The sequence below is a fragment of the Nomascus leucogenys genome, chromosome 18 (genome assembly GCF_006542625.1).
Source record: "Nomascus leucogenys isolate Asia chromosome 18, Asia_NLE_v1, whole genome shotgun sequence".
NCBI lineage: Eukaryota > Metazoa > Chordata > Mammalia > Primates > Hylobatidae > Nomascus > Nomascus leucogenys.
In genome coordinates this window covers 32,058-58,710 of record NC_044398.1, presented here as the reverse complement: position 1 = coordinate 58,710, position 26,653 = coordinate 32,058, and the positions used below count along the sequence as shown (strand labels likewise).

The following is a 26,653-nucleotide window of genomic DNA, read 5'->3' as shown; positions in this document are numbered from 1 at the left end:
CTCCCGGGCACCACATCAAGGTTGTGGGTGGGGTCGGGGGGCACTGATGGCAAGGACACAGGCCTGGGCGCAGAGGGCGTTTATTGGACCTGCCCTTCCCAGCCACAGCTTGTCCAGGTTCAGCGCTTTCTACGGGTGAGGCAAGGAAACCGAGGCAGACGCCCGAGCCGGGTCACTGCAAGGTCCGCCTGGACCCCCGGCCGTCATGGACGGTCCTCTGGATGCGGATGGTCCAGGGATCTGGGGGTCGTGGGAGGGCGGTGTGTGGACCGCGGGCCCAGCTGGACAAAGGCAGGGACTTCTTCAGCAGCTCTGTTGGTCATGCAGGCGTCCGGCCCACGGCCTTCAACAGCCCTGCAGGGCGGGCTGAGGTTAACCGTGCCGAGGAGCGTCCAGGGCAAGCAGTGGCTCTCGCGGCAGCCGGGCTCAGGGGCGGCTGAGGGTTGATCCAGCGCAGCAGCCGGGCTCAGGGGGGCTCACGGGGGGCTCAAGGGTAGCTGAGGGGCACCCGCCACCAGAGCCCACCGCACAGGCAGTTCTTGATCCAGCGCTGCTCCCACTGCTTCACCGCCGTGGTCCTGTTGGGCGACTTGAGCATGGTGACACAGCCGCACCTGTGGGGAGGCAGGCACTGAGCGGGCTCCCACTTCTGGGCAGGCCTCCCTCTGCCCGCCATCCCTCACGCCTGCTTCCCACGTCCCCACCTGCCACAGGGCCTCTGCCCACCAGGAATGCTGCTCCCTGGACTAGCCCCGCCACACCAGGTTAACTGCTCCACATCCTGGGATCCCGGCTCCCACACTCCCTCTGGGACACACTCCCTCCACCACCCTTGACTGTCTGGAGCGTTAGCTGGGGGCTGGAATCAGCTGGGCCATCCTCAGCAGCACAGCTCTGGGAGTCAGCGGTTCCGGGGGCCCCTCACCTGGTGCAGGCCTTGCATTCCTCCGTGGGGCAGGCGCCAAGGTGCAGCCTCCGCAGGTGGTCGATCTTGGGCTGGCCTGGGGCCCTGGCGGGAGACGGGAGAGCGTGAGGGAGGCCTGGGCACCATGAGGCCAGGTTCCGGCAGGAGCGTCTGTCCACAGGCGGGGATGGCCGGCCTCACACCATCTGCCAGGTGGGCCCAGGTGTCTGTGAACAGTGAGGTGGGAGGTGCGGGACCGAGAAGGGCCCAGTAAAGGGGGCGGGACCCCCCACACAGGAGGAGGGTTGGTCTCCCAGGTGCCCGGGGCGCCTGAGGTGCAGAGAAGGTGCCTGCGACGCTCCCATTGAGGCTGGACAGAAGCGGGGACGTGGGGACTTCCACACCACCTCTGCCCAGACACCTGGCCTGGAGGCGCTGGGACCTCTGTACAACAAGATTCTGGTGGCAAAAGCTGCCCTCGGTGGCGGGTGGGGGACCTGGCTCTGGGTGGGGGTGGGCGGGCTTATTCTGCTCTCCTTAAATATTTGAAATTTTCCCAGTTTACAAGCCTCTGATGTAACCGTCCTCTCTTTCCATCAAGTCTTTTCCTGAAACCCAAACCCTCGTGCGTGACTCCCATGGTGAACACGAGCAAGAAAATGCTAGCGGTCCCACAGCCAAGCCAGGGCGCCTTCCCCGGAGGTCCCACAGCCAAGCCAGGGCGCCTTCCCCGGAGGTCCCGGAGCCAAGCCGGGGCCTTCCCTGAGGGCAGGGCTGCTGGAGGTTCACTTCATTTTCTTCCTTCTGCTCATCTGTGTTTTCTAAAATTCCAGCTATGAGCGATCGGCGGCCCAGAGGGTTTGCATGTGCTCCTTGTCAAACGTGTGTCTCAAACAGGCTGGAGGTCTGACGGGCCTGGGTTCAAATCCTGACTCGGCCACTTCCTGACCACGTGACCCGAGACGAGTGGTGGTGACAAGGTCCCGCCCTTCCCTGGCTGGGTTTCCTCACCGTGAAATGGGGTGACAAGGTCCCACCTCACAGGGCTGCTGGGTGGCCAGGGTCCGGTCAGCTCAGCAGGCTTGGGTTGCCCAAACCCTGCATATTCCAGAGAAAGGCCAGCCCCGGGCCCTGCAGGTGACCTCTTACCCCGGGGAGATCCTCCAGAGGAGGTGTCTGTGCTCAGCGGGGCCCCAGGCCATGCTACAGCGTCACTCCATCAATAGAGGGATTTATGGCGAGGCCTGACATCAAGAGGGGCCAGAGACTAAGGCAGGGCGCCCTGTACAGCAAGGCCGGCGCGGTGGCTCACACCTGTAATCCCATCACTTTGGGAGGCCAAGGCGGGTGGATCGCCTGAGGTCAGGAGTTCAAGACCAGCCTGGCCAACATGGCAAAACCCCATCTGTACCAAAAATACAAAAAATACCTCGGTGTGGTGGCTGAGGCCTGTAATCCCAGCTACTGGGCAAGCTGAGGTAGGAGAATCATTTGAACCTGGGAGGCAGAGGTTGCGGTGAGCCAAGATGGCACTACTGCACTCCAGCCTGGGCAACAGAGTGAGACCAGGTCGGGGAGAGAAAAAAAAAAAAAAAAAAAGGCGAGAGGGTGAATGGAAGGGGCCAGGTGCCCTTGTTGGGGGTGGTTCATGACACAGCAGAGGACACCACTAGGGGATGGAGTTAGGGGCACCTGGAAGGAAGCAGCAGTCATGGCCGTGTGGATTCTGGAGGCCTGAGGTAGGACATGGAGGGAGGGAGCAGTGTGGATTTGGGGGGCTCTGGGGCAGGACATGGAGGGAGCCGTGTGGATTCGGGGGGCCCCAGGGCAGAACATGGAGGGAGGGAGCGGTGTGGATTCTGGAGGCCTGGGGCAGGACATGGAGGGAGCTGTGTGGATTTGGGGGGGTCCTGGGGCAGGACATGGAGGGAGGGAGCCGTGTGGATTTGGGGGAATCTGGGGCAGGACATGGAGGGAGGGAGCCATGTGGATTTGGGGGAACCTGGGGCAGGACATGGAGGGAGCTGTGTGGATTCGGGGGGCCCTGGGGCAGGACAGGGAGGGAGGGAGCCGTGTGGATTCGGGGGGCCCTGGGGCAGGACAGGGAGGGAGGGAGCCGTGTGGATTCGGGGGGCCCTGGGGCAGGACAGGGAGGGAGGGAGCCGTGTGGATTCGGGGGGCCCTGGGGCAGGACAGGGAGGGAGGGAGCCGTGCGGATTCGGGGGGCCCTGGGGCAGGACAGGGAGGGAGGGAGCCGTGTGGATTCGGGGGGTCCTGGGGCAGGACAGGGAGGGAGGGAGCCGTGTGGATTCGGGGGGTCTTGGGGCAGGACACAGAGGAAGGAGCCCTGTGTGTTTGGGGACTAATGCAGGGACAAACGCACCTGGCGAGGCCGTCGAGCTGCAGGGTGGCAGCACTGCCAGGCAGTGTGGGCGCCCGGCCGAATTGCAGACGAAGGGGCTGCTTGGGCTGCAGGCGGCTGACCAGGCCGTCGCTGGCGGGCAGCCAGTCCAGGCTGGGGATAAGCAGCTGGCTGGGCAGCAGGCAGCACTCGTCCACCAGCGCCTCGTCTGGCTCGCTCGCTGGGCCCTCATCGCGACCTGCAGAGACGGGTGGCCGAGGTCTCAGCACCCCTGCCTGGGGCACCGCCCAGCCACCCAGGACATGCTGGGAGCCCCTCCAGCTCAAGAGCACCAGGTCAGGGCCCCGGCTCTGCCTGCCTGGGTAACCCCAGGGTTCTCTCACCAGGTCGGGGCCCCAGCTCTGCCTGCCTACCTGGGTGACCCCGGGGTTCTCTCCCCCTTTCTGGCCTCAGTCAAGAGATTCCCTCATTCACTTAATAAGTACTGTGCCTTGCCGGGCGTCGTGGCTCACGCCTGTAATCCAGCACTTTGGGAGGCCGAGGCGGGAGGATCATGAGGTCAGGAGATCAAGACCATCCTGGCTAACACGGTGAAACCCCATCTCTACCAAAAATACAAAAAATTAGCCAGGCGTGGTGGCGGGCACCTGTAGTCCCAGCTACTCAGGAGGCGGAGCTTGCAGTGAGCCGAGATCACGCCACTGCACTCCAGCCTGGGAGACAGAGGGAGACTGTCTCAAAAAAAATAAATAAAAAGTACTGTGCCTTTTCCAGACACTGGGATGTAAGAATGACGCAGCCCACCCCCGCCCTCCTCACATACACACAACCCAACAAGGAGAGACAGCAAACGGGTGCCTAGAGTGGCTGCCATCCCAAAAGCACCCACACCGAGCATGGACCTGTGCTGGGAACTGGGGAAATGGCAGAGATCAAGGCAGAGCCATTGCCACCTGCAGGAGCTTATGTTCTGGCGGGGGACTCAGGCAGGGCTTGTGTTTTGGTAGGGAGGGGGGCCTCACAGCAGATCCAGAGCTTGGTGAGCAGGCGGAAGAGCAGGGACATGCTGTCCTGGGTATCTGAGGTGGCCGTGTACACGGGCAGGCAGCTGGGCTTCAGAAGGCCCCAGATGCGGATGACCACCATCAATTCCCGAAGCATGCCCAGCGAGGTGCCGTCCCGCAGGAAGCTGTGGCCCGGCCTCAGCAGGGAGCCCTGCTGGAAAGAGGCATCGGTGTGGCTGGGGCAGTGGAGGGCGGACGGTGATGGGATGAAGTCTCTCGGGGTCGGTGGAACCCCGACCTGGGGGCGACGGGCAGGGTCTGGGATGTTTGTGGTGGTCAGGACTGGGGTGCTCCTGGCACGGAGTGGGTGGATGCCGGGGATGCTGCTCAGCACCCTGCAGGATCCAGGACAGCCCCATTTGGAGAGTCGTCCCATCCCTGAGAGTCTTCAAGACTAACAAGACTCAGACAAGGCTCTGGCTGAGGCCAACGTCCCCACCTGCATGTGGAGCAGCCACCCCCTCCCACAGGTGAGTGCCCCTGGGGGCTGTACTGGGACACGAGAGGACCAGGGAAGGGAGGCCCCGGGGGTGGCCCCTGGCAGCCTAATACCCCACAGAAAGCACAGAGGGACTTCAAACCATCTGTGCTTCCCCAGCAGGATGAAGCTGGGGAAAAGAAATCACAGCTGGGGCAGGACAAGTGTGGGGGCAGGGGGTGGGGGGGAGAGGTTGGAGCCCTGGTCAGGGGCACACAGGCTGTAGACCTGAAGGTGGGGGTGTGGATGGAAACTTGATTTCAAAGCCGCCCACCCCAGGCGCAGAGAGCTGGGGAGGGTAAGGGGTGGGGGCGGCAGCAGGAGCAGGGCGAACCGGGCTTCGTGTAGGGGTGGGGTTGAGAAGGAGCAGGGCCTGGGAGGCGGGGCTTTGAGAATGGGCAGGAAGGGTGTGGCCAAGGAAGGGTTTCTTGCAGAAGCAGCTTCATGGAGGGGAGGAGCTTCGTGGAGAAGAGGGGCTCCGAGGTGGGGCAGGGCTTCGAGAAGGGTGGGCTAGGAAGTGGGGCTTTGAAAAGAGACAGAGTCAAGAGATGCGGCTCCAAGTAGAGGTGGGGCTCCAAGTAGGGGCGGGGCCGAAGTGGTTTTGAGGGGCGGGGCCTGGGAGGCAGGGCCCTGACGAGGGGCGGGGCTGGGGCCGGGGAGGCGGGGCCGGGCGGGGCCCGCGGATGGGCTGGTGCAGAGCCAAGGAGGCAGGGCCCGGATGAGGGGCGGGACCCAGGCGAGGGGCGGGACCTCAGGGGAGAGCGCAGCGCACCTGGTTGGGTAGGCTGGCCAGCAGGTACAGCACGAAGTCGCCCACCCACTGCAAGAGTTGCTGCAGCGCCTGCAGTGTGTTCATGTCCAGGACAAATTCCTCCGTCTTGAGGTTGATCATGACCTTGTCAATGTCTGCAAGGAGACGTGGGTTGGGTCAGCTTGGGCCTCTTGTACACACAGGGTGATCTAACTGCACCCCTCAGTCCTTCGACCTGCACCGAGTGCCCACCCAGTGCCAGGACACAAGGGGACCCACACCGGGAACGAGAAGGGGGCGATGGCGTTGCCGGACAGAGAGGAACCGGGAGCCCACTGCCTGCCCACCCGGGGGCCGCTGTGCTCAGCACCAACCAGCTTCTCTTGGCCTGCAGGCCTTGGCGCGGGCAGGTCCCCATGCCAGGGCCACCAGTGCTCAGGCCTGGCCCGCTGGTGCACATCTGCCCCCTGCTCCGAGGTGAACTCTGTGAACACAGGGGCGTGTCCACACTGTGCAGCTGCAGCCACCACCGCCCGGCAGCTGGCGCCGGTTACACACCCAACAGATGCCTCTCGGATGGCCACTAGGGTGGTCCCACAGAGATAACCACGACTGTGCACGTGGCTCCCAGCTACCAGGAGTGCCACGTGCCCACAGTGAACTGGGTACTCCAGACAAACGATAACCCTAATTTTTCTTTTTTTTTTTTTTTTTTGAGATAGAGTCTCGCTCTGTCCCCCAGGCTGGAGTGCAGTGGCACAATCTCAGCTCATTGCAACCTCCGCCTCCCGGGTTCACGCCATTCTCCTGCCTCAGCCTCCCGAGTAGCTGGGACTACAGGCACCTGCCAATATGCCCGGCTGATTTTTGTATTTTTAGTAGAGTGGGGTTTCACCGTGTTAGCCAGGATGGTCTCGATCTCCTGACCTCGTGATCCTCCCGCCTCGGCCTCCCAAAGTGCTGGGATTACAAGCGTGAGCCACCATGCCCAGCAACCCTAATTTTTAAAAGAAACATCCTGCCAGGCACAGCGGCTCACGCCTGTAATCCCAGTGCTTTGGGAGGCCGAGGCGAGTGGGACACCATGTGTTGGGTGAGCCTGGGCAAGCTGCTTAGCCTCTCTGCCTCAGTCTCCTTATGGCAAAATGGAAGAAGGAGTGGACCTGTCGCACAGGACCTGGGTGCCGGGTCTCGGCCTGGGAGCAGCATCTCAGCCCCCAGGGGTAGAGAGAGGTGGAAAGATCGCTTGAGCGCAGGAAGTCAAGACCAGCCTGGGCAACAGTGAGACCCTGTTGCCACAAAAAATTAAAAACCGGGTGTGGTGGTGCATGCCTGTAATCCCAGCTACTCCAGAGGCTGAGGCAAGATTGCTTGAGCCCAGAAGGCAGAGGCTGCGCTGAGCTGGGATTGCGCCACCGCGCTGCAACCTGGATGACACAGTGAGACCCTGTCTCTAAAAGGCTGGGTGTAGTGTAATCCCAGCCTTTAGGCTGTATGCCAGCACTGTAGGAGGCCAAGGCGGGCGCATCATTTGAGGTCAGGAGTTCGAGACCAGCCTGGCCAACATGGTGAAACCCCGTCTCTACTAAAAATACAAAAATCAGCCGGGCATGGTGGCTCGTGCCTGTAGTCCCAGCTACTTGGGAGGCTGAGGCAGGAGAATCGCTTGAACCAGAGACGCAGAGGCTGCAGTGAGCTGAGATCGCACCACTGCACTCCAGCCTGGGGGAGAGAGTAAGACCCTATCTCAAAAGAGTAAAAAGAATAAATAAAAATAAATCAATGAAAGCAGCCTCGAGGCCCCAGGCGCGGAACGGGACCCACCGACGTCGGTGATCTTGGCGCAGATCTCGGTCAGCCGGTCGCCGGGGCTCTTGTCGGGCGTGTTGAGGAAGTGCGGGCGCAGCAGCGACTTCAGGGTGGAGCTGATGGCGATGAGGAAGAGCTTGGTGTGGTAGTCGCACACGCGGGTGACCGTGCAAGGTGACAGCTTGCAGAGCGAGGCCTTCATGGCCAGGATCCGGGTGGAGAGGACCTGGGGGCAGGAAGCCGGGTCACCCCAAGGGGTCAGAGCAGAGGCGCCCGCCAAGGCTCCAGCCGGGGAGAAGAGCAGCTCGACTCTGACACCAGGCACTCGGTCAGCTGGGCAAGCTGCTTCACCTCTGCACCTCAGCAACCTCATGGCGAAATAGGTGTGGAAGACCAGGCGCAAAGGACCAGGTGCTGGGTTCTCAGCTGGGAGCGGCTCTGCCTCCGTGGCGGGGGCGGCGGGGGCTGGTGATGTCTGGAGACATTTTTAGTTGTCACCACTGGGGGTGCCCCTGCCAAGCAACAGGTGGAGGCTGCTCAACAGGACACCCCCATCCCAGAGGCTGCTCCAGCCCCCGATGTCCGCGGTGCCTGCGGGGAGAGACCCTGGTCTAGAGAGAAAGAATGAATGAGCTGAAGCATTTTGGGAGGCTGAGGTTGGAGGATTCCTGGAGGCTGGGAGTTGGAGAGCCTGTGTGACATAGGACACCCCATCTCTACCAAAAATATAAATAACTAAAAACAAAAATGAAACGCTTGGCACACAGGGACGGCCCAAGGAGGGAGAGGGCGAGGTCTCGCCATCACTAGCACTGTCACCGGCTACAGATCCCAGCCACGCGGGGCTTTAGCGTCGCAGCCCCTGCCTGGGTCTCACGTGTTTCTTGGCAGGCTGTGCCGTGAATGGGATTTTTTTCCCATTTTATCTTCATATTGGTTCTTGGTGGCACAGAGGAAAACAACTGAAGTTTAGAGGGCTGGTCCCACAGGCAGCTGCCAGCTGAGCTCATTAGATCTGAGGTCCTTCGCAGACACTCTGGGATTGCAGACACATGACCACATCACTGCAAGGGACCCTTCTGGCGCGCGGGCCTCCGTATCTGCTCTCTCCTCTCCTCCTGACAGGCAGGCCTCTATGTGTTCATCTTCTGACCGTGTTGCCTGAGGCCTCACACCACAGGGCCACTGGGTGTGCACCCTGGAACCCGTCACATTCTGAGAGAATGGCTTAGAAAGATACCTCCAGACTGGGAACACTGAAGAGGGGAGCTGTCCGGGGGGAACAGGCCTTACCTGTGGGGCTTAATGTGTTACAGAGAAAACTTCCCGGGTAAGGAGGGAAAGAAAATGCTTCTATGAGGTGCAGCTTTACTGGACGGGCCTCTGGGAGTACACCCCATGTGCAGCCTCACCTGCCGCAGGCTACCTGCCTCTCCTGCCCTCCGCCTGCCATAGAGCCCCCGACCTGCCACAGGGAAACCCCCCCAGCTGCTACCACAACCCCCACATCTGCCATGGGGACCTCTACAACTGCTGCAGAGACCTCCCCCACCCTCCAACGGACCCCCCTCCCTGCTGCTGGCCCCTCACTACGGGGCCCCTGCCTGCCGCAGGACCCCACCTGCCACGGGCCCCCACCTGCTGCAGGGCGGCGGTCTGGCGCGTGTACTCCTCGTGCAGCTTCTCCACCAGGCTCTGCACCATGCTGGGCTGCACGTGCAGCAGGATGTCCCACCAATCGTAACCAGTCACCATGCAGTACTCCAGCAGGAAGAGCAGGTGCCGCAGCGCCAGCCCTACCTCCAGCGGGTGGCCCATGGAGGGTGAGAGGCGGAGCATGCTCAGCTGCCAGAGGGAGAGCCAGATGAGACGTGGGGCTGCGACCTCAGCCGGGAGGGGCATGAGGCCCTGGGGCTGAGGCGCATGTCGTTGGGGGTAGAGAAGGGACCTACCCGGCGGCTTCTCTCCAGGGTGGCTCTGGGCCCAGGCCATGAGGGAGGGGTAGTTCTTTACCGAGTCTACTCCAGAGGCTCCAGACCGACCCGTGGGCCAGCAAGCGGCCCATGACTGTGGGTGTGCAGGCCTGTGGGTGCAGGCCCAAGTGTGGGTCTGTGTTTGTGTGCCTGTGCCTGTACCTTTCTGTCAGGGTCCTGGACAATGCGTCTGCGAACAGGGAAGGAACCCTCCCTGAGCCCCGACTACACTGGATGCCGAGCCGGGCTTACACTCGTCTCCTTTACCTGAGGAGTCTACCCCGTGAAAGGCGGTCCTCCCAGCAGCTCCTAGTTACGAAGCTCCTAACATGTGCTGTGGGCCACCCCAGGGACCTCGCTCAACGAGACGAAGCCATCACACAGACGAGGCAGCGCAGGCAGGGGCTGGCGAGGGGCTTGCGCCTGCGGTGCCTTCCGCAGGGGGACACCTCCCTCTGGCACCCACCAGCCCCAGCCCCACGTGCCCCAGCAGCTCACCTTCCCCTGGCTGTCAATGCCCACCAGAGCCAGGGAGGTCCAGGAGAGCTGCATGGCCTTAAAGTGGACGGCGGGGCCCGCGCTGCGGAGGCGCTTGACGGCCGGCTCGTCCACGGGCCTCGGGGCCGCGGAGCTGTAGAAGACGGCCATGGTCTGCAGTGAGAGCCGGTGCACGATGTGGACGCTGCCGTCATGGAAGGCCAAGGCCAGCCCTGCGGGGCACGGGCACTGCTTACACACGGGCAGGGCCCAGGACACGCCCACCAGGGAGGGGCCGCCTGCTCTGCAGGGTGTGGAGAGCCGAGGCTGCCCATCTAGGGGTCAGCCCCTGCCAACCGGCCTCCAGTGCCCGTGCCCCCAGCCGTTAGTTACAAAGTCCCTGAGCCCCAGGGGAGCAGGAGCCAGCAGCCTTGGCCACACTGCTCCCAGCTGGGGCCATGTCCTGGCTGACGCACCCCTCAAGGAGCACAGGGGAGGAGGGCGCTACAGGTGGGGGACCAAGGGTTGGGGCTCCTGGCATCCCAAAGAGAAGCATCTTAGGGTGGTGGGCTGGGGCTGTCAGTCACACTGGGGTCTGCCTCTGTACGAAGGCCGGGGGGAGGTGGGGTCCAGAGCCCAAAGCTCATGGAAAAGAGGATATGAAAGGAGTCCCTGCAGTAGAGAGACTGGAAAATGGAGCATAAACCTGGGGTTTTGGAGAAGGGAACCGCATCCCCTCAACCTCTCTGCAGGCTCCGAGGAACAGCCCTGAGCCCTGAGCGGGTTTTGATAAATGCTCTTTCCAGGGAACCAGGGAAGAACGGGAGCTGGGGGAAGGAAGGGCCTGAGCTAGGGTGGACTTGTCCCCACTTTACAGCTGAGCAAACAAGGTCAGCACCACAGAGTGCACAGACTCACTCAGGGGCACTGATGCCATGGTTTGATCTCAGGACCCACATTACAGCTGCTGCAGCACAGAAAGGAGAGGTGCTGCCTACCCAGAGAGGAGTTCTGCCAAGTTCCCCCATGCTACCTTGTTGATTTACAAGGACTCTTTACATATTAAAGAGCACTGGATCTGTCTGCCAGCTTCACAGATCCTGAAAGATGGGATCTGCCTCCTAATTGGGAACCCATCAGAACCCAGGAGGCTGAGCTCCCATGGCCCCATGGCCTGTGCTCAGGATCCACCTCCCCTGGTGTGAGCTCCCATGGCCCCAGGGCCTGTGCTCAGGGTCCACGTCCCCTGGTGTGAGCTCCCATGGCCCCGGGGCCTGTGCTCAGGGTCCACCTCCCCTGGTGTGAGCTCCCACGGCCCCGTGGCCTATGCTCAGGGCCCACCTCCCTTGGTGTGAGCTGAGACCCCGGGTGGCTGTCACTGGCTCCACCGTACCGAGGCCAGGGTAGAACTGTGTGTCGCTGGCCACCTTGAGGTCGGTGTTGGTGAGCGAGATGGGCAGCTTGGGCAGTGCCACGGCCGACACACGGTCCAGATCGTTGGTGGCCGACAGGATCCGCCATTTGAGAATCGTGGGCTGTTTGTCGCCAACTGAAAAATGAGGGACAGGAAAACAGGAAGGCAGTGGAGTGAAGACAGGCTCAGACAGCCGCAGGAGCCCAGCATGGCCTGGCGTGTAACCCGCCCAGTGCCCTTTCCAGGTCTCATGCCGCCCTGCTCCCATGCCCGGAGGACCAGGCCTGGCCAATCCGAGCACTCTGTGCCTCGGCCACTCATTGGTTCCAGGACGGGCACGTGACCCAAGGTGGGCCCTGGGATTTCACGGAAACCTGTGGGGCGGCGCCATCTCGCCCCCTTGATGGAGCGGACAGTGGGGAGACGGCGCCACCTCAGACCTGCAGCCATGCAAACCCTAACACTTGCTCGGCCTTAGCCAGCTGAGCCGGGATTTCTATCCCTCCTCATCTACAATTCCAATAAAGCCATGCGGGACGGTTGCACCCACAGATCTGCTGCCTGGCAGCCCCTATGTGAAGACGCAGCTCCTCCCAACAGGGCAGAGACTTCTGGGAATCTTGGGCCAAGTGTTAGCAAATGTGACACGGCCAGGCACAGCAGCTCACGCCTGCCATCTCAGGACTTTGGGAAGCCAACGCCAGAGGATGGCTTGAGCCCAGGAGTTCAACACTGACCTGAACAACACAGCAAGACCCCATCTCTACAAAAAACACAATAAACATTAGCTAGGTGTGGTGGTGCAAGCCTGCACACGCCTGTAGTCCCAGCTACTCAGGAGGCTGAGGTAGGAGGACTGCTCGAGCCCAGGAAGATGAGGCTGTGGTGAGCCAAGGTCACACCACTGCACTCCAGCCTGGGCAACACAGCAAGAATCTAGCTCAAAAACAAAAAACAAACAAAAAAAAAACGGAGGCCCAGAGAGTGTGTGTGAGGGGACCTGCTCTTGCTGCACGTGGGACACGGAGGGCAGCCACAGCCGGCCTGCTGGAGCATGTGCAGCCAGTGGACAGGCCACGCCACCTCGGCTGCTAACCACAGACACATGGGAACCAGGAGAGCACAGCTGAGGCAGCCAAAGAAACAAACAGCGCAGGGCTGCTGGTCTGAGCCGCTCAGTTTGGGGCTGGCTTGTTACTCAGCTGAAGCTGACTGCCACACAGCTGCTCTGTGCTACCCGCAGCATGAGGTCTCTGCCCTGGACGGGCCATCATGGTCACAGAGCCTTGACCTCCTGCAAACCTCTATAGGGGTCCCGTGAGCAGCATTCCCCGGGGGGGAAACTGAGGCCCAGAGAGTGGCTGAGACGCCCGGAGGGCACACAGTGGTCAGGGGTGGTTGGCCCTCGTGGAATTGAGCCTCTCATAGGAAAGACAGGAAACTCAGCACCCCAGTGCCAGGTGAAGCAGCTGCCGTGACAACCACCCCCCCAGCTGGTGCCCAGGGCGCCCTCACAGCCCGATTTACATCCCCTCCATCCAACCGACGGCTGCGGTCAGCATTCCTAAATGATGGGGGACTCGAGGCAGGGAGAGGCTAAGCTGCTAAGTGGGGACGTGGGGCAGTGGGTGAAGAGCTGGGCATGGCGGGGACCGAAGCCTGGCATAGTGGGCACATGGGGAGGTGGGGGGAGAGATGGGTGCAGCGGGGACTGTGTCAAAGTGACGCCCAGCTGCTGGGGATGTGAGACCCGAGAAAGGCTGTGGCGTACATGTGAGACGTGGCTCTCAGGGCCGAGTAACAGCTGGGCCAGCAGGTGAGGATGGCTGCAGGAGATGAGGAGGAGCGTCGGAGCCCAGGAGTGTCCAGTGGCCTGGCTGTGGGCGGATGGTGGACACAGACGTGCCTGGCGGGGGTACCGGCCAGTGAAGCTGCAGGTCCGTGTAGCCCCACCTGCCACAAGGGGTGGCGCCAGGTGCTGCCGCAGGAGCCAGCGCAGCCCAAACTGCCTGTGACTCACCATGAGCCCAGAGGGGAAGGAACGAGCCCGGGGCGGGGTGTGGGGGGGGTATGGGGGATTGGAGGGGGGAAGGAATGGCAGCGGCCCTCTTCACCTGCCTGGTGACTCACTACAAGCCCCCCGGGGAAGGAATGCAGCGGCCCTCTTCACCTTTACTGCCTCAGAGGCCACAATGGGCAGTTGACGTAACCACCTGCAGGCCCCAGGAGCCTTCGGAGCCTCTTGACGTGCTCATTGGTGGCTTCTGAGGAGCGCCTGCCCCACCTGCCCCACCTGCCCATCCGGCCACTCCAGGGTCCATTAGCCCTGCCCGTCCGGCCACTCCAGGGTCCATTAGCGCTAATCGGCAAATGCCTGCTTGCGCTCTCATCTGCCGGGAAAACATCTCCCTTCTCCAGGGCGGAGGCCAGCCTGGAAACCGGCCCGCAGCCTCCGAGGCTCTGAAAACCAAGCAGCTGTTCTGGGCCCCGGTCATGGCAGGTGGGGGTCCCTGCTTCGCTCCAGCCCCAGGATTTTGTGCTGAAGGTGGGGGTGACAGGCTTGGCTCCGTGGGTGCGGGGGGCCCATCAGGCAGATAGAGATGGGAATGGGGGCCCCAGAAGAGGCTGCTGGGGAGGGGGGTGGGGGTGGGGGTGGGGTGGGGGGCCTATTTGCAGCAGCCTCAGCTGACCCGCTGAGCCTTGGCTTCCTCTCCCTGAACCAGGTTCCGGAGGATTCCGTGCACTGCCCTTGCCCGGTCTGGCCTGTCCCCTGCTGCCCGACGGCCCCACCCACAGACCCATGCTCCACAGCCGCCCACACGCCTGCAGCCCCTCACCGTGTCCCTGCTGGGTGAGCTCGGGTGAGCAACGGCACCTCTCTGCCCTCGGCCTCGCATAGGATGGTGGCAGCCGCCGCGGCGGCAGCGTAAGGACGGAGGAGTCTACAAGCCTAACACACTCAGAATGCGGCAGGCGCGGGGTCGCGGCCGAGATCCTAGCACTACTGGCGGTCGAGGCGAGAGGATCGCTCAGGGCCGGGGTTCAGGACCAGCCTGGGTGACACAGCAAGACCCGCCTCCAAAATAAAAACCAGCTGCCCCTGAGGGCAGGCCCAGTGCCTCCGCAGCCGGCGGGAGACTCACCCACGGGGGAGATCTGCTGGAAGATGTTGTTCACGGGGAGGCCCTCCTTGCGCAGGGACCAGCACTCCACGATGCTGCTGGTCTGGCTGGATGCGCACAAAAGCACCTGCGGGGGAGGTGGGGGTGAGGGCAGACCCGCACTGCTGTGCTGGTCACGCAACCGGAGCCTGAGCCGTGGGACCCTGGGGCCATGCACTGCTGGGCCTGTCTCCTCGGCCACGCCTGCCCCTCGGGCCCTCCTGGATTCCAGCCCAGGCCTGCCTGTCCCCAGAGCCCAACATCCACTCACAGGAACGCAAATGTCCCCGGATGGCGCCCTCCCACAGGGAGAGCAAAGGGACAGAGGGAACCAAGTTAGGGGCTTCGAGGAGTTTGGGGCGTTACTGATTCCTAATTACAACGGGAATCCAGGCGACCTGGTATGGTCGGCTCAACAGCGGCCCCCAGGACATCCCATCCTCAGCCCTAGGACCTGTGGCTGGGGCGCCTCTCACACAGAAGGGACCTGTGGATGGGATTCGGTTCAGGACACTGAGACGGGAGAGCATGTTGGGGGTCCGGAGGCCCCAGTGTCCTCACACGGTCCTCAGGAGAGGATGTGGGAGGTTGAGATTCAGAGACAGGAAGAGGCTGTGCTGTGGCCATGAAGCGGGAGGAAGGGGCCCCGAACCGAGGGATTGGGTGCCTCCAGATGCTGGGAAAGGCAGAAAATAGGTTCTCCCCTGGAGCCCCCGGGAGGGACCGGCCCTGCCCACACCTTGGTTTAGCCCATGGAGGCCCACATGGGTCTCCACCCCCAGGACCCTGAGAAGCAGCGCTTCATTCCAAGCCCACGTGATGGCCCACGCCCGCTCGCCTGCGCCCGCTCGCCTGCGCCCACTCACCTGCTCCGACATGTCCCGGGCCAGGAACTTGAGGTGGGTGATGGCGGGGAACTTGTCCTTGCGGTTGAGGTCGGTGGTGCAGCGCATGAACAGGGAGGGCAGGATCTCCGTGTCGATACGGCACTTCTCGCTCACCACGCTCACGCACACCTTGTAGAACTGCACGGGCGACGTGCTGCTGCCGTCCGCCGTGGCCACCACGATGTTGCCGCCGCCCGTGAAGGCGATGTCGGCCAGGGCCACACGGCCGCGCAGCCGGCACAGGCTCTCGGTGGACGTCAGCACTTGCCCGCTGGGCTTCAGCAAGGACACGGTGACCAGGCCGCTGACCGTCACCGCGATCCAGCCCTCCATGGGCTTGCCGCCGAACAGCGTGAGCGACGGTGAGAACTTGACCCGGGAGAACTTCTCCCCGAAGCTGGAGGCGCCTGACTGTGGAGAAGGGAGGGAGGGAGGAGGGAGGGGCCGCTCAGGCTCACGGGGGCTGCCCCCCTGTGACCCCCACAAACACACAGAACCACGCAGAAGCCAGGAGAGTGTGCACTTGGGTTCAGATCCTGACCTGGCCACCTGAGCCGTGTGGGATGTGGTCCCCTCTGACCCTCCGTCTCATCTGTAAGGTGGAAGGAATGGCACCTTTGCTTTGGAGGACAGTGGGGAGGATTAAATGGGTGAACGTGTGTGCAACAGGAGTCACCTCCTCTTTCTGTAAAGGGACAGACACCAGCATGCTCGGTCTGGGAGCCAGGTGGTCCCTGTTGCAACGACTTGGCTCTAGCTCTGCCATGCAGCACACAGGCAGCCGGGCGGCTGGTACCAATGAGCCCCACTCACAAACCCAGGCGGGGGCCGTCGGGCCCTGGGCCGCACCGTGCAGACCTGAGCTGCAGCACTCAGGAAGTGCTGTGTAAGCACCAGCGGCTGCTGCGGGCACTATTTGATTTCAAATCAAATTTGTCAAGTCATTATTTACATACAGAAACATCCACCCTTCTTTCAACATGAGTCTTTTAAGAGATGGGGTCGGCTCTTCCCATCGGCGAAGATGGCCCTGGAGACGGTGCCGAAGGACCTGCGGCATCTGTGGGCCTGTTTGCTGTGTTTGCTGGTCAAGGTACTATAGACCAGTTTGAATATGATGGCTGTGACAATTGTGATGCACATCTACAAATGAAGGGTAACCGAGAGATGGTATATGACTGCACCAGCTCTTCCTTTGATGGAATCATTGTGATGAGGAGTCCAGAGGACAGCTGGGTCTCCAAGTGGCAGCAAGTCAGTAACTTTAAGCCAGGTGTATATGTGGTGTCAGTCACTGGTCGCCTGCCCCAAGGAATCGTGCGGGAGCTGAAAAGTCGAGGAGTGGCCTACAAATCCAGAGACACAGCTATAAAGACCTAGCAAGATGCAGGGCTGCCAGCATCTTTGCTCTCCACCTCCTGCCTCTGCTTATTTCTTGCTCTGGAACTAAATGAACAGAACTTCAAATACTTCCTACCCTCCAATTGAGACTCAGCTGACTGTTGAGAGAGCAGCACATCATTTTATCATTTTATCTTCTTTGGACTACAGGTGGGGTGGGAGGGATTTGGGTTGGTGGATTAACAGATGGAATTGAGGAGAGAGTAGGATGCTGATTTTCCTACCCGTGGCCCAGGTCTGGCCCAGGTCTGTGCCACTCTAGGTCAAATATCAATAAATACGAACCTCAAAAAAAAAAAAAAAAAGAGAGATGGGGTCTTGGCTGGGCGCGGTGGCTCACTCCTATAATCCCAGCACTTTGGGGGGGCTGAGGCAGGTGGATCCCCTGAGGTCAGGAGTTCAAGACCAGCTAGCCAACATAGTGAAAGCCTGTCGCTAATAAAAAATACAAAAAAAGGCTGGGCACGGTGGCTCACGCTTGTAATCCCAGCACTTTGGGAGGCCGAGGTGGGCGGATCACGAGGTCAGGGGACTGAGACCATCCTGGCTAACACGGTGAAACCCCGTCTCTACTAAAAATACAAAAAATTAGCCGGGTGTGGTGGCAGGCACCTGTAGTCCCAGCTACTCAGAGAGGCTGAGGCAGGAGAATGGCGTGAACCCGGGAAGCAGAGCTTGCAGTGACCCGAGATCGCACCACTGCACTCCAGCCTGGGCAACACAGCGAGACTCCGTCTCAAAAAAAAAAAAAAAAAAAAAAAATTAGCCGGGCACGGTGGCGGGTGCCTATAATCCCAGCTACTCAGGAGGCTGAGTCAGGAGAATTGCTTGAATCCAGGAGGTGGAGATTGCAGTGAGCCGAGATCCCACCATTGCACTCTGGCCTGGGGAACAAGAGCAAAACTTTGTCTCAAAAACAAAAAACAAAACAAAACAAAAACAAGAAAAACGTCTCTATGTTGTGAAAAAATGCGAGGAAGAGAAAAGTGTGTATCATATGTATCGTACGGCTCCATTCTAAGTTACAAGCTAAAAACAAACACTTCTTATAGCAAGAAGCAGGTCCAGAAGTCCAGCGGCAAGCCAGGCCTGGTGGTGAGGGGCTGCCATGGCGACGACTCACCTGGTGTCCATACCACACGTCTGTGTGCGTCGCAGGCCGGCATGTCTGAGGGTATGTTAAAGGAGCACATATGCCTTTTATTAATATAATTTAAAAACAAAAATCTGGCCCGGCGCGGTGGCTCACGCCTGTAATCTCAGCACTTTGGGAGGCCGAGGCGGGTGGATCACAAGGTCAGGAGTTCGAGACCAGCCTGGCCAAGATAGTGAAACCCCGTCTGTACTAAAAATACAAAAATTAGCCAGGCACGGTGGTGGGTGCCTGTAATTCCACCTACTCGGGAGGCTGAGGTAGAAGAATCACTTGAACCTGGGAGGTGGGGGTTGTAGTGAGCCGAGATCACACCACTGCACTCTAGCCTGGGTGACATAACAAGACTCTGTCTCAAAAAAAATGTATTTGGTTATTTGAAAAAGCGAGGCTCTGACTCAGGCCACAGCTGGGATGCACCTTGAGGACGTCACGCCCAGTGAGAGATGCCAGACACAGAAGGCTACGCAGTGTGTGATCCTGTTTCTATGAAATGTCCAGGACAGGCAGATCCACAGAGACAGCTGGGTCCCGGGGTGGGGGATGGATCGGGGTGACACAGGATGGGGACCAGGTTTCCTTTTGGGGTGATGAGAATGGTCTGAAGCTGGGCGCAGTGACTCACGCCTGTCATCCCAGCACTGTGGGAGGTCGAGGCAGGCAGATCACCTGAGGTTAGGAGTTCGAGACCACCCTGACCAACATGGAGAAACCCGGTCCCTACTAAAAATACAAAAAAGCAGCCAGGCGTGGTGGCGGGCGCCTGTAATCCCAGCTAAGGAGGCTGAGGCAGGAGAATCGCTTGAGCCCGGGAGGGAGAGGCTGCAGTGAGCCGAGATCGCACCACTACACTCCAGCCTGAGCAACAGAGCAAGACTCTGTCTCAAAAAACAAACAAACAAGATAAAGGTCTGGCCAAGAGGCTCACAGCTCTAATCCCAGCACTTTGGGAGGCTGAGGCAGACGGATCACCTGAGGTCAGAAGTTCGAGACCAGCCTGGCCAACATGGTGAAACCCCCATCTCTACTAAAAAAGTACAAAAATTAGCCAGGCCTGCTGGGTGCCTGTAATCCCAGCTACTCAGGAAGCTGAGGCAGGGGAATCGCTTGAACCCAGGAGGCAGAGGTTGCTGTGAGCCAAGATCGCAGCACTGCACTCCAGCCTGGGGGATAGAGCGAGACTGTGTCCAAAAAAAAAAAAGAGATAAAGGTCCGAGGTTAGCTGCGCTGGTGCCTGCACAACATGACGAGTGTACACGCAACCTCCAGACCGTGTGGGCTGCGCACTCTCAATGGGAGAGTTCTAAGGTCTGTGAACTCCATCCCGATAAAACTGTTACCAAAAACAGGAAACACAGACAAACTGGGACCGCAAGGTGGGGAGTACACACCAGAGGGCCCGCGTGGCATGAAGCCGGGGCTGCGTGCACCGTGGAGCCCGTGCTGCGTGCACTGCGGCCATGCGCTGACAATGGCAGTCCCTGGGGAGTGACTCAGGAAGGGACGAGAGAAAAGGTCTTGTCCGCTGCACCCCTCCAGGAGGGCCTCCTAGTTCCTGCGAGAGCCCCAGCACATGCAGATGCACAGAGGCACAAAGCTGGGGTGGCTGTGGGGCCTTTGCCGGGAACATCACCGAGACCCCGCCAGCAGTGAGGAAACCGACACACAGAGGTGTGGAGTCACAGCCTGAACCCAGGTGCCCCCACCAACCCTGGCCACGTCTACTCCTAACTGTGGGGCTGAATCACAGGGAGCGTAGAGAGCGGCTCTGGGATGTTACTAAATCAGAGGGTGGCCTACATTCGGAAGACAGCAGCCACCAGTTATACAAGCAGCTAGCTAAGGACAGTAGCCTCCAGTGAAAGAGATGACTCACTGAGAACAGCCACCCTCAGTTAAATGAGGGGCCACTGAAAACGCAGGTGCCAATGACAGCCGGACTGCAGGTGGGGGCCAAGCGAACAGCCACCCTCAGTTAAAAGAGGGGCCACTGAAAATGCAGGTGCCAATGACAGCCGGACTGCAGGTGGGGGCCAAGCGAACAGCCACCCTCAGTTAAAAGAAGGGCCACTGAGAACGCAGGTGCCAATGACAGCCGGACTGCAGGTGGGGGCCAAGCGAACAGCCACCCTCAGTTAAATGAGGGGCCACTGAACATGCAGGTGCTAATGACAGCCGGACTGCAGGTGGGGGCCAAGCGAACAGCCACCCTCAGTTAAAAGAAGGGCCACTGAGAACGCAGGTGCCAATGACAGCCGGACTGCAGGTGGGGGCCAAGTGAACAGCCACCCTCAGTTAAATGAGGGGCCACTGAACATGCAGGTGCTAATGACAGCCGGACTGCAGGTAGGGGCCAAGTGAACAGCCACCCTCAGTTAAATGAGGGGCCACTGAACATGCAGGTGCTAATGACAGCCGGACTGCAGGTGGGGCCAAGTGAACAGCCACCCTCAGTTAAATGAGGGGCCACTGAGAATGCAGGTGCTAATGACAGCCGGACTGCAGGTGGGGGCCAAGCGAATAGCCACCCTCAGTTAAATGAGGGGCCACTGAACACGCAGGTGCCAATGACAGCCGGACTGCAGGTGGGGGCCAAGTGAACATCCACCCTCAGTTAAATGAAGGGCCACTGAACACGCAGGTGCCAATGACAGCCGGACTGCAGGTGGGGGCCAAGTGAACATCCACCCTCAGTTAAATGAAGGGCCACTGAACACGCAGGTGCCAATGACAGCCGGACTGCAGGTGGGGGCCAAGTGAACAGCCACCCTCAGTTAAATGAAGGGCCACTGAACACGCAGGTGCTAATGACAGCTGGACTGCAGGTGGGGGCCAAGTGCAAGGTTCAAAAAACCAGGGGATGCTGGTGATGGAGAGGAGGAGAGGGGCTGGCAGGTAGCTGGGTGGGGTGACATCTCATCCACCTCACCCGCTCACTCGGGCAGGACACTCACCTTCTCCACGTGCAGGGCCAGCTTCACACCGTTGTGCAGCCAGGACAGGGCCACGATGGGGTCCCCCTCCACTAGGCTGCCCACCGAGCTCTCCCAGCTATTAGCCAGGTGGTCCGCCATGCTCCAGCACTTGATCTGCCCGTCGGCGTCTGCTGACAGGAGCCGGGAGCCTGAGGGCAAGAAGCCATCATTGCGAACCTTCCAGGGATGGGCAGGGTGCTGCGCTGCAGGACAGCACAGCACCTGGGGGAGCCAGCCCGGTGAAGTGGTCTCGGCCCAGGTAGGGCAGAGCAGCAGGTGGCACGAGGCGCGCTCCAGAGACGCCTTGAGACACCCTGAACAAGAACGATTCAGGCCACTGTGCAAAGAGCAGCAAGCGCAAAGCTGCAGACCAGGGGCTCCAGACCCAGCGCCGGACTCCAGACTGACCAGAGAAACGTGGGGCCCCCCGCTCCGGGGTCGCCACCCCCGGCCACGTGGACCCAGCGCCTCACCTGACTGGTCCCACTCCAGGCAGGTGATGGCCTCGTGGTGCTCTGAGGGGATGGAGTGCAGGTCCCAGGGGTGCTCCGTGTCCAGGATGTGGATCATGCGGGTCAGGTCTGTGGGGACGGGGTATAGTCAGCACCGCCTGGCACCATGGCCTGGAGGTGATGACGACGACCCCGGGCAGGCTCCAGGGAAGCCAGTGCGTGTCCCACCCCAGGGAGGTCACGGAGCTGCTGTCAGCGGAGTCGACAGCTCAGGAAACAGGCTGTCCCCCCACACGAACACAGCAGGCCCGTGAGGTGCCACAACCATGTCTTTAAACCAGATTAGAAGAAAATGACTCCAAAATGTGAACAGTGGGAGGAGCCTCTCCACAGCAGGTAATAGGTGGCTTTTTTTTTTTTTTTTACCCTGATTTGATTCCAATTTTCTGTGGTTTTCTAATTTTCTCTAATGATCATGTATTATGAGTGCCTATTACTCGAACAATGGAGAGAAGACAGGCACAGCCACCACGTACCTTTCAAAAACCAAACAGTGACACACACCGTCTGGAAATCTGGGGCACGTGTCTCCAACGAACCTCCGTCAACCAAGGCCCCAGCCCGATTCGATCCCGCACATGGGGCGATCTCATGTCTCCCGGCACCAGGTTTGGGGGGCACTGAATCCACCCTCTGTACCCCCAGGAGACTGAGGCTCTCACCCAAGTTACAGAGGAGGGCCGGGGAGAGTGAGGGGTGGCCTGAGAGACGGAGTCCCCGCAAGGCAGTGTGCCGGGCACCTGGGGAACAGGGCGGGACACCATGCGGCCGGGAGGGGAAGCAGGTGGGAGAGGGGACGCACCCTGGTCATCACTGCGCAGGTCCATGGTGAAGGCGATGAGATTTCGGCAGGACCAGGCGCAGGCCAGGGGCACCGACGGGCAGTGGCTGCTCTTGGACCATTTCTCCCACTCACAGACGTAGGCCAAGTCCATCATCCCACCTGCCGCTGGCCGCCGCAAGTCACACATGAGGGCAGTCACCAGCTCCTGCGGGAGGGAGGTGTGGCGGGTCGTCTATGTTGGCTGAGCACCCAGGGCATGTGGAGTGCCAGGCCAGAAGTGGGAAAACGATGGAGGACCGAGGTGGAGGGAACGGCTGATACAAAGGCCCGGAGGCCAGACAGAGTCTGGGGCTGGGGCTGAGGGGGATCATGGAGAGGTCAGGGCCAGTCCTGGGCCTGTGCGTTTCTACTCTCAGTAAGGTGGGAGCCCGGGAGGGCTGGGACCTATTTGGGTTTCACCAGGACCCCTCTGGCTGTGTGGGGAACAGACCATGGGGGCCAAAGGCACAGCCGGGAGGCGCGGCGGAGGGTCTGCGCTGGCCCAGGTGGGCAATGATGGGGGCGGCGGGTGGACGCTAGGTCTCTCCCAAAAGAAGAGCTCGCAGACAGGCAAGCGGTGGGGTGGCTCCCTGTGGCCGAGGCGGGGCAGGCGCACTGGGGCTGAGTGTGACAGGGAACACCTGTGGCCGAGGCGGGGCAGACGCGCTGGGGCTGAGAGTGACAGGGAACACCTGTGGCCGAGGCGGGGCAGACGCGGTGGGGCTGAGTGTGACAGGGAACACCTGTGGCCCAGCCGGGGCTGAGTGTGACAGGGAACACCTGTGGCCGAGGCGGGGCAGACGCGGTGGGGCTGAGTGTGACAGGGAACACCTGTGGCCCAGCTGGGGCTGAGTGTGACAGGGAACACCTGTGGCTGAGGCGGGGCAGACGCGCTGGGGCTGAGTGTGACAGGGAACACCTGTGGCCCAGCCGGGGCTGAGTGTGACAGGGAACAGAGGGAGCGCCTCCTCGAGGCTTTCTAAGCGCCTGGCATCCGGACGGGCTGTTTCGCTTCACAGAGGCAAAAGCCCAGCGAGCCTGGAATGATCCCCAACACGGTTCTCAAACCCTAACCCCAGCTCCCTACTTCTTCAGGGCCTGCCCCAGGGCCCCAAGGCTCCACCACAAGCCTCTAAAAGTCTTTCAGCCCCGCCCCTGGCCCCCTTTGCTTCCCACACTTCATTTCACCCTTTGAGCCCATGGCCTCACCCTAAATTCTCAGGCTACACCGTAGGGGTCCCATGTACTCTCCAGGTCCAGCCTCCAACGCCCTTAGCTCTGCAGGCCCAACTTCTAAAACTCCCCAGTCCCCAGACTCCACCCCGGGGACCCCATGTCCTCTCCAGGCCCTTCCCCCATCGCCCCCAAACACGAGGCTTCATCCCAGGCACCCCATAGCCTCTCCAGGCCCCGCCCCTATAACCCCCAATCTCCAGGGTCCATCCCAGGGACCCCATACCCTCTCCAGACCCCTATAGCTCCGCAGTCCCCAGTCTCCACCCTAGGGACCCTATTCCCTCTCCAGGCCCCGCACCGATAACCCCCCGCAGTCTCCAAGCCCTGCCTCTACAGCCCCCCAGTCCCCAGGCTCCACCCCGGCGACCCCAAACCCACTCCAGGCCCCGCCCCCTAGGTCCCACCAAGCACCTTCAGCCCCGCCCCAAACTCTCCTTAGGCCCCGCCCCGAACCCAGCCCCGCGGGCCTCAGGCCTCCCCCGAGTTTCCGCCGCAAACCCGGAGCCCCGACCCCGCGCCCCAGGCCGCCTACCCAGCAGCCTTTGCTCCCGGCCACGCCCCCTGACCCCGCAGGCCCCGCCACAGCCGCTCCGCGTTCTCTGGGGTCCGCGGCCGCGGTCAGAGGTCCGTCCGCCCTCGCCGGGCCCCCGAAGCCCCGCGCTCACCTGGCCGGCCCGTGCGCCAAGCCCAACGGGCGTCCGCGATGCGAACTTCCCTAGCGCATCAGCTCCGGCGCCGCCATCTTCCCCGGTACCAACCAGTCGCCTGAGCCGCGGGGCCGCCTCCCAAAGACTTCTGGGAGGGCGGTGGGGCTCAGGCTCCGCCCCGCCTCTGGGGCTATTTGCATACGAGGATTTCCAGTAATTCCCAGCAGCCACCGTAGCTATATTTGGTAGAACAACGAGCACTTTCTCAACTCCAGTTAATAACTACGTTAGTTGCATTACACATTGGACTAATATAAATAAAGATTAGACCTCTAGGTCAGTTAAGAAAAGTCGCCCTATACGTACAGAAATTCGTTCTATGGGCTTTAAATAGCTGGTGATGGGGTTGTACGTTCGTGCTCGCTTCGGCAGCACATATACTAAAATTGGAACGATACAGAGAAGATTAGCATGGCCCCTGCGCAAGGATGACACGCAAATTCGTGAAGCGTTCCATATTTTTTTTTTTTCTTTTTTCCATACGGAGTCTTGCTCTATTGCCCAGGCTGGAATGCAATGGCGCGATCTTAGCCCTTTGCAACCTCTGCCTCCCGGGTTGAAGCGATTCTCCTGCCTCAGCCTCCCAAGTAGCTGGGATTATAAGCATGTGCCACCACGCCCGGCTAATTTTTGTATTTTTGGTAGAGACGGGGTTTCACCATGTTGGCCAGGGTGGTCTCGATCTCCTGACCTCCTGATCCGCCCGCCTCGGCCTCCCAGAGTGCTGGGATTATAGGCGTGAGCCACCGCGCCCAGCCTTTCTTCCATTTTCTAATGTCCAACAGTGGGGAAACTGTAAGCAAAGTCACGGACCCTGTTGAGTATTCCTACTTCCAACCCCATTCCCACCTCCTCCTCCAAAAGCCAGTTTAATGCAATGGATGTTGTGCTCTTCTATTTTTATTTTTATTTTTGTTTGAAACAGGGTCTCGCTCTGTGGCCCAGGCTGGAGTGCAGTGGCGCGACCTCGGCTCACCGCAACCCCAGCCTTCCAGGCTCAAGCGACTCTCCTGCCTCAGCCTCCCGAGTAGCTGGGACTACAGGCCCCCGCCACCACGCCCAACAAATTCTTGTATTTTTGGTAGAGATGGAGTTTCACCACGTTGGCCAGAATGGTCTCAGTCTCTTGACCTGGTGATCTGCCTGCCTCAGCCTCCCAAAGTGCTGGGATTACAGGCGTGAGCCACCGCGCCCAGCCTATTTTTTAACATTTTAATAGCGATGGAGTCTCACTATGTTGCCCAGGCTGATTTAAAACTCCAGGCCTCAAGCCCTTCTCCCACCCCGGCCTCCCAAAGTGCTGGGATTATAGGCGTGAGCCACCTCGGCCTCACTGCATGATTTTTGCAAGAATTCTGCAAATATAAAACTGTTCCAAAATTACAAGTTAACAATGGCCCAAATATCAGAGTGTTTTTTCTGGATCAGGGTTGGGTTCTCCAAGAGGGCCACTCAGTGACCTTACAGAAAATCCCCATTCCCAGGCAGCAGGTAGGGGTTTAACGTTCTCAGGGGCCCGGGTGTGGTGGCACACACCTGTAATCCCAGCACTTTGGGAGGCCAAGGTTGGAGGACAGCTTGAGTTTGAGACCAGCCTGGGAAACATAGCCAGACCCCGTCTCTACCAAAAAAATTAAAAATTAGCCGGGTTGGGGAGGGGGGGCGCTGGGCAAGGTGGCTCAGGCCTGTAATCCCTGAACTTTGGGAGGCTGAGGCAGGCAGATCACCTGAGAACAAGAGTTCAAGACTAGCCTGGCCAACATGTTGAAACCACATCTCTACTAAAAATACAAAAATATTAGCTGGGCATGGTGACACATGCCTGTAGTCCCAGCTACTCGGGAGGTTGAGGCAGGAGAATCACTTGAACCCAGGAGGTGGAGGTTGCAGTGAGCTGAGATTGTGCCACTGCACTCCAGCCAGGGCAACAGAGCCAGACCCTGTCTAAAAAAAAAAAAAAAAAAAGGCCAGGCGCAGTGGCTCACGCCTGTAATCCCAGCACTTTGGGAGGCCAAGGTGGGAGGATCACGATGTCAGGAGATGGAGACCATCCTGGCTAATACAGTGAAACCCCGTCTGTACTAAAAATACAAAAAATTAGCCAGGCATGGTGGTGGGCTCCTGTAGTCCCAGCTACTCAGGAGGCTGAGGCAGGAGAATGGCGTGAACCCGAGAGGCGGAGCTTGCAGTGAGCCGAGATCGCGGCCCCCGGAACTCCAGCCTGGGTGACAGCGAGACTCCGTCTCAAAAAAAAAAAAAAAAAAAAGAGGTTGAATTCCTAACTCCCACTACCTCAGAATGTGACCTTATTTGGAAACAGGGTCTTTGCAGAGGTAATCAGGTTAAAAGGAGGTGATTAGCATGGGCCTAACCCAATGACAGGCGTCATAGAGATGGATATTTGGGCACAGACACGTGAGGAGAGGACAATGTCAAGACAAGACAACACGCAGGGAAAACTGCCCTGTGATGAGACCACAGCAATGTGGCCACAAGCCATGGACACACGAAGTCCCCAGAAACCAGGAAAGGCGGGAAAACTCCTCCCCTAGAGACGCTGGAGGGA

At 60.3% G+C, this 26,653-nt stretch overlaps 1 protein-coding gene, 1 non-coding gene and 1 pseudogene across 6 annotated transcripts; 2 read left to right on the top strand and 1 right to left on the bottom strand.

Moving 5' to 3' along the window:
- Positions 1-62: 62 nt before the first annotated feature.
- On the bottom strand, positions 63-24,195 carry MED16 (mediator complex subunit 16). Of its 5 annotated transcripts, XM_030798107.1 has the most exons (16): positions 24,046-24,195; positions 22,124-22,310; positions 21,283-21,390; positions 20,789-20,958; positions 15,260-15,691; positions 14,376-14,481; positions 11,212-11,367; positions 9,840-10,051; positions 9,007-9,213; positions 7,384-7,594; positions 5,581-5,714; positions 4,289-4,481; positions 3,288-3,504; positions 926-1,009; positions 531-614; positions 63-354 (listed from the first exon to the last, which is right to left on the bottom strand). In XM_030798107.1, exons 2-16 carry the CDS (start codon positions 22,290-22,292, stop codon positions 204-206), a joined length of 2,634 nt encoding a protein of 877 aa, XP_030653967.1. In that variant the 5' UTR covers positions 22,293-22,310; positions 24,046-24,195; the 3' UTR covers positions 63-203. The 5 variants fall into 5 exon arrangements, with proteins under 5 accessions (XP_030653967.1, XP_030653963.1, XP_030653964.1 ...); XM_030798103.1 differs by having other exon boundaries at positions 63-614; positions 4,289-4,484; XM_030798104.1 differs by lacking the exon at positions 24,046-24,195 and adding an exon at positions 23,354-23,629 and having other exon boundaries at positions 63-614; positions 4,289-4,484.
- On the top strand, positions 16,294-16,918 carry LOC101178632 (annotated as a pseudogene).
- Positions 24,196-24,443: 248 nt separating the features above from the next.
- LOC115831406 lies at positions 24,444-24,550 on the top strand. The gene has a single exon (XR_004026905.1). It is a non-coding gene; the product is annotated as a U6 spliceosomal RNA (small nuclear RNA).
- The last annotated feature ends 2,103 nt before the right edge of the window (positions 24,551-26,653 follow it).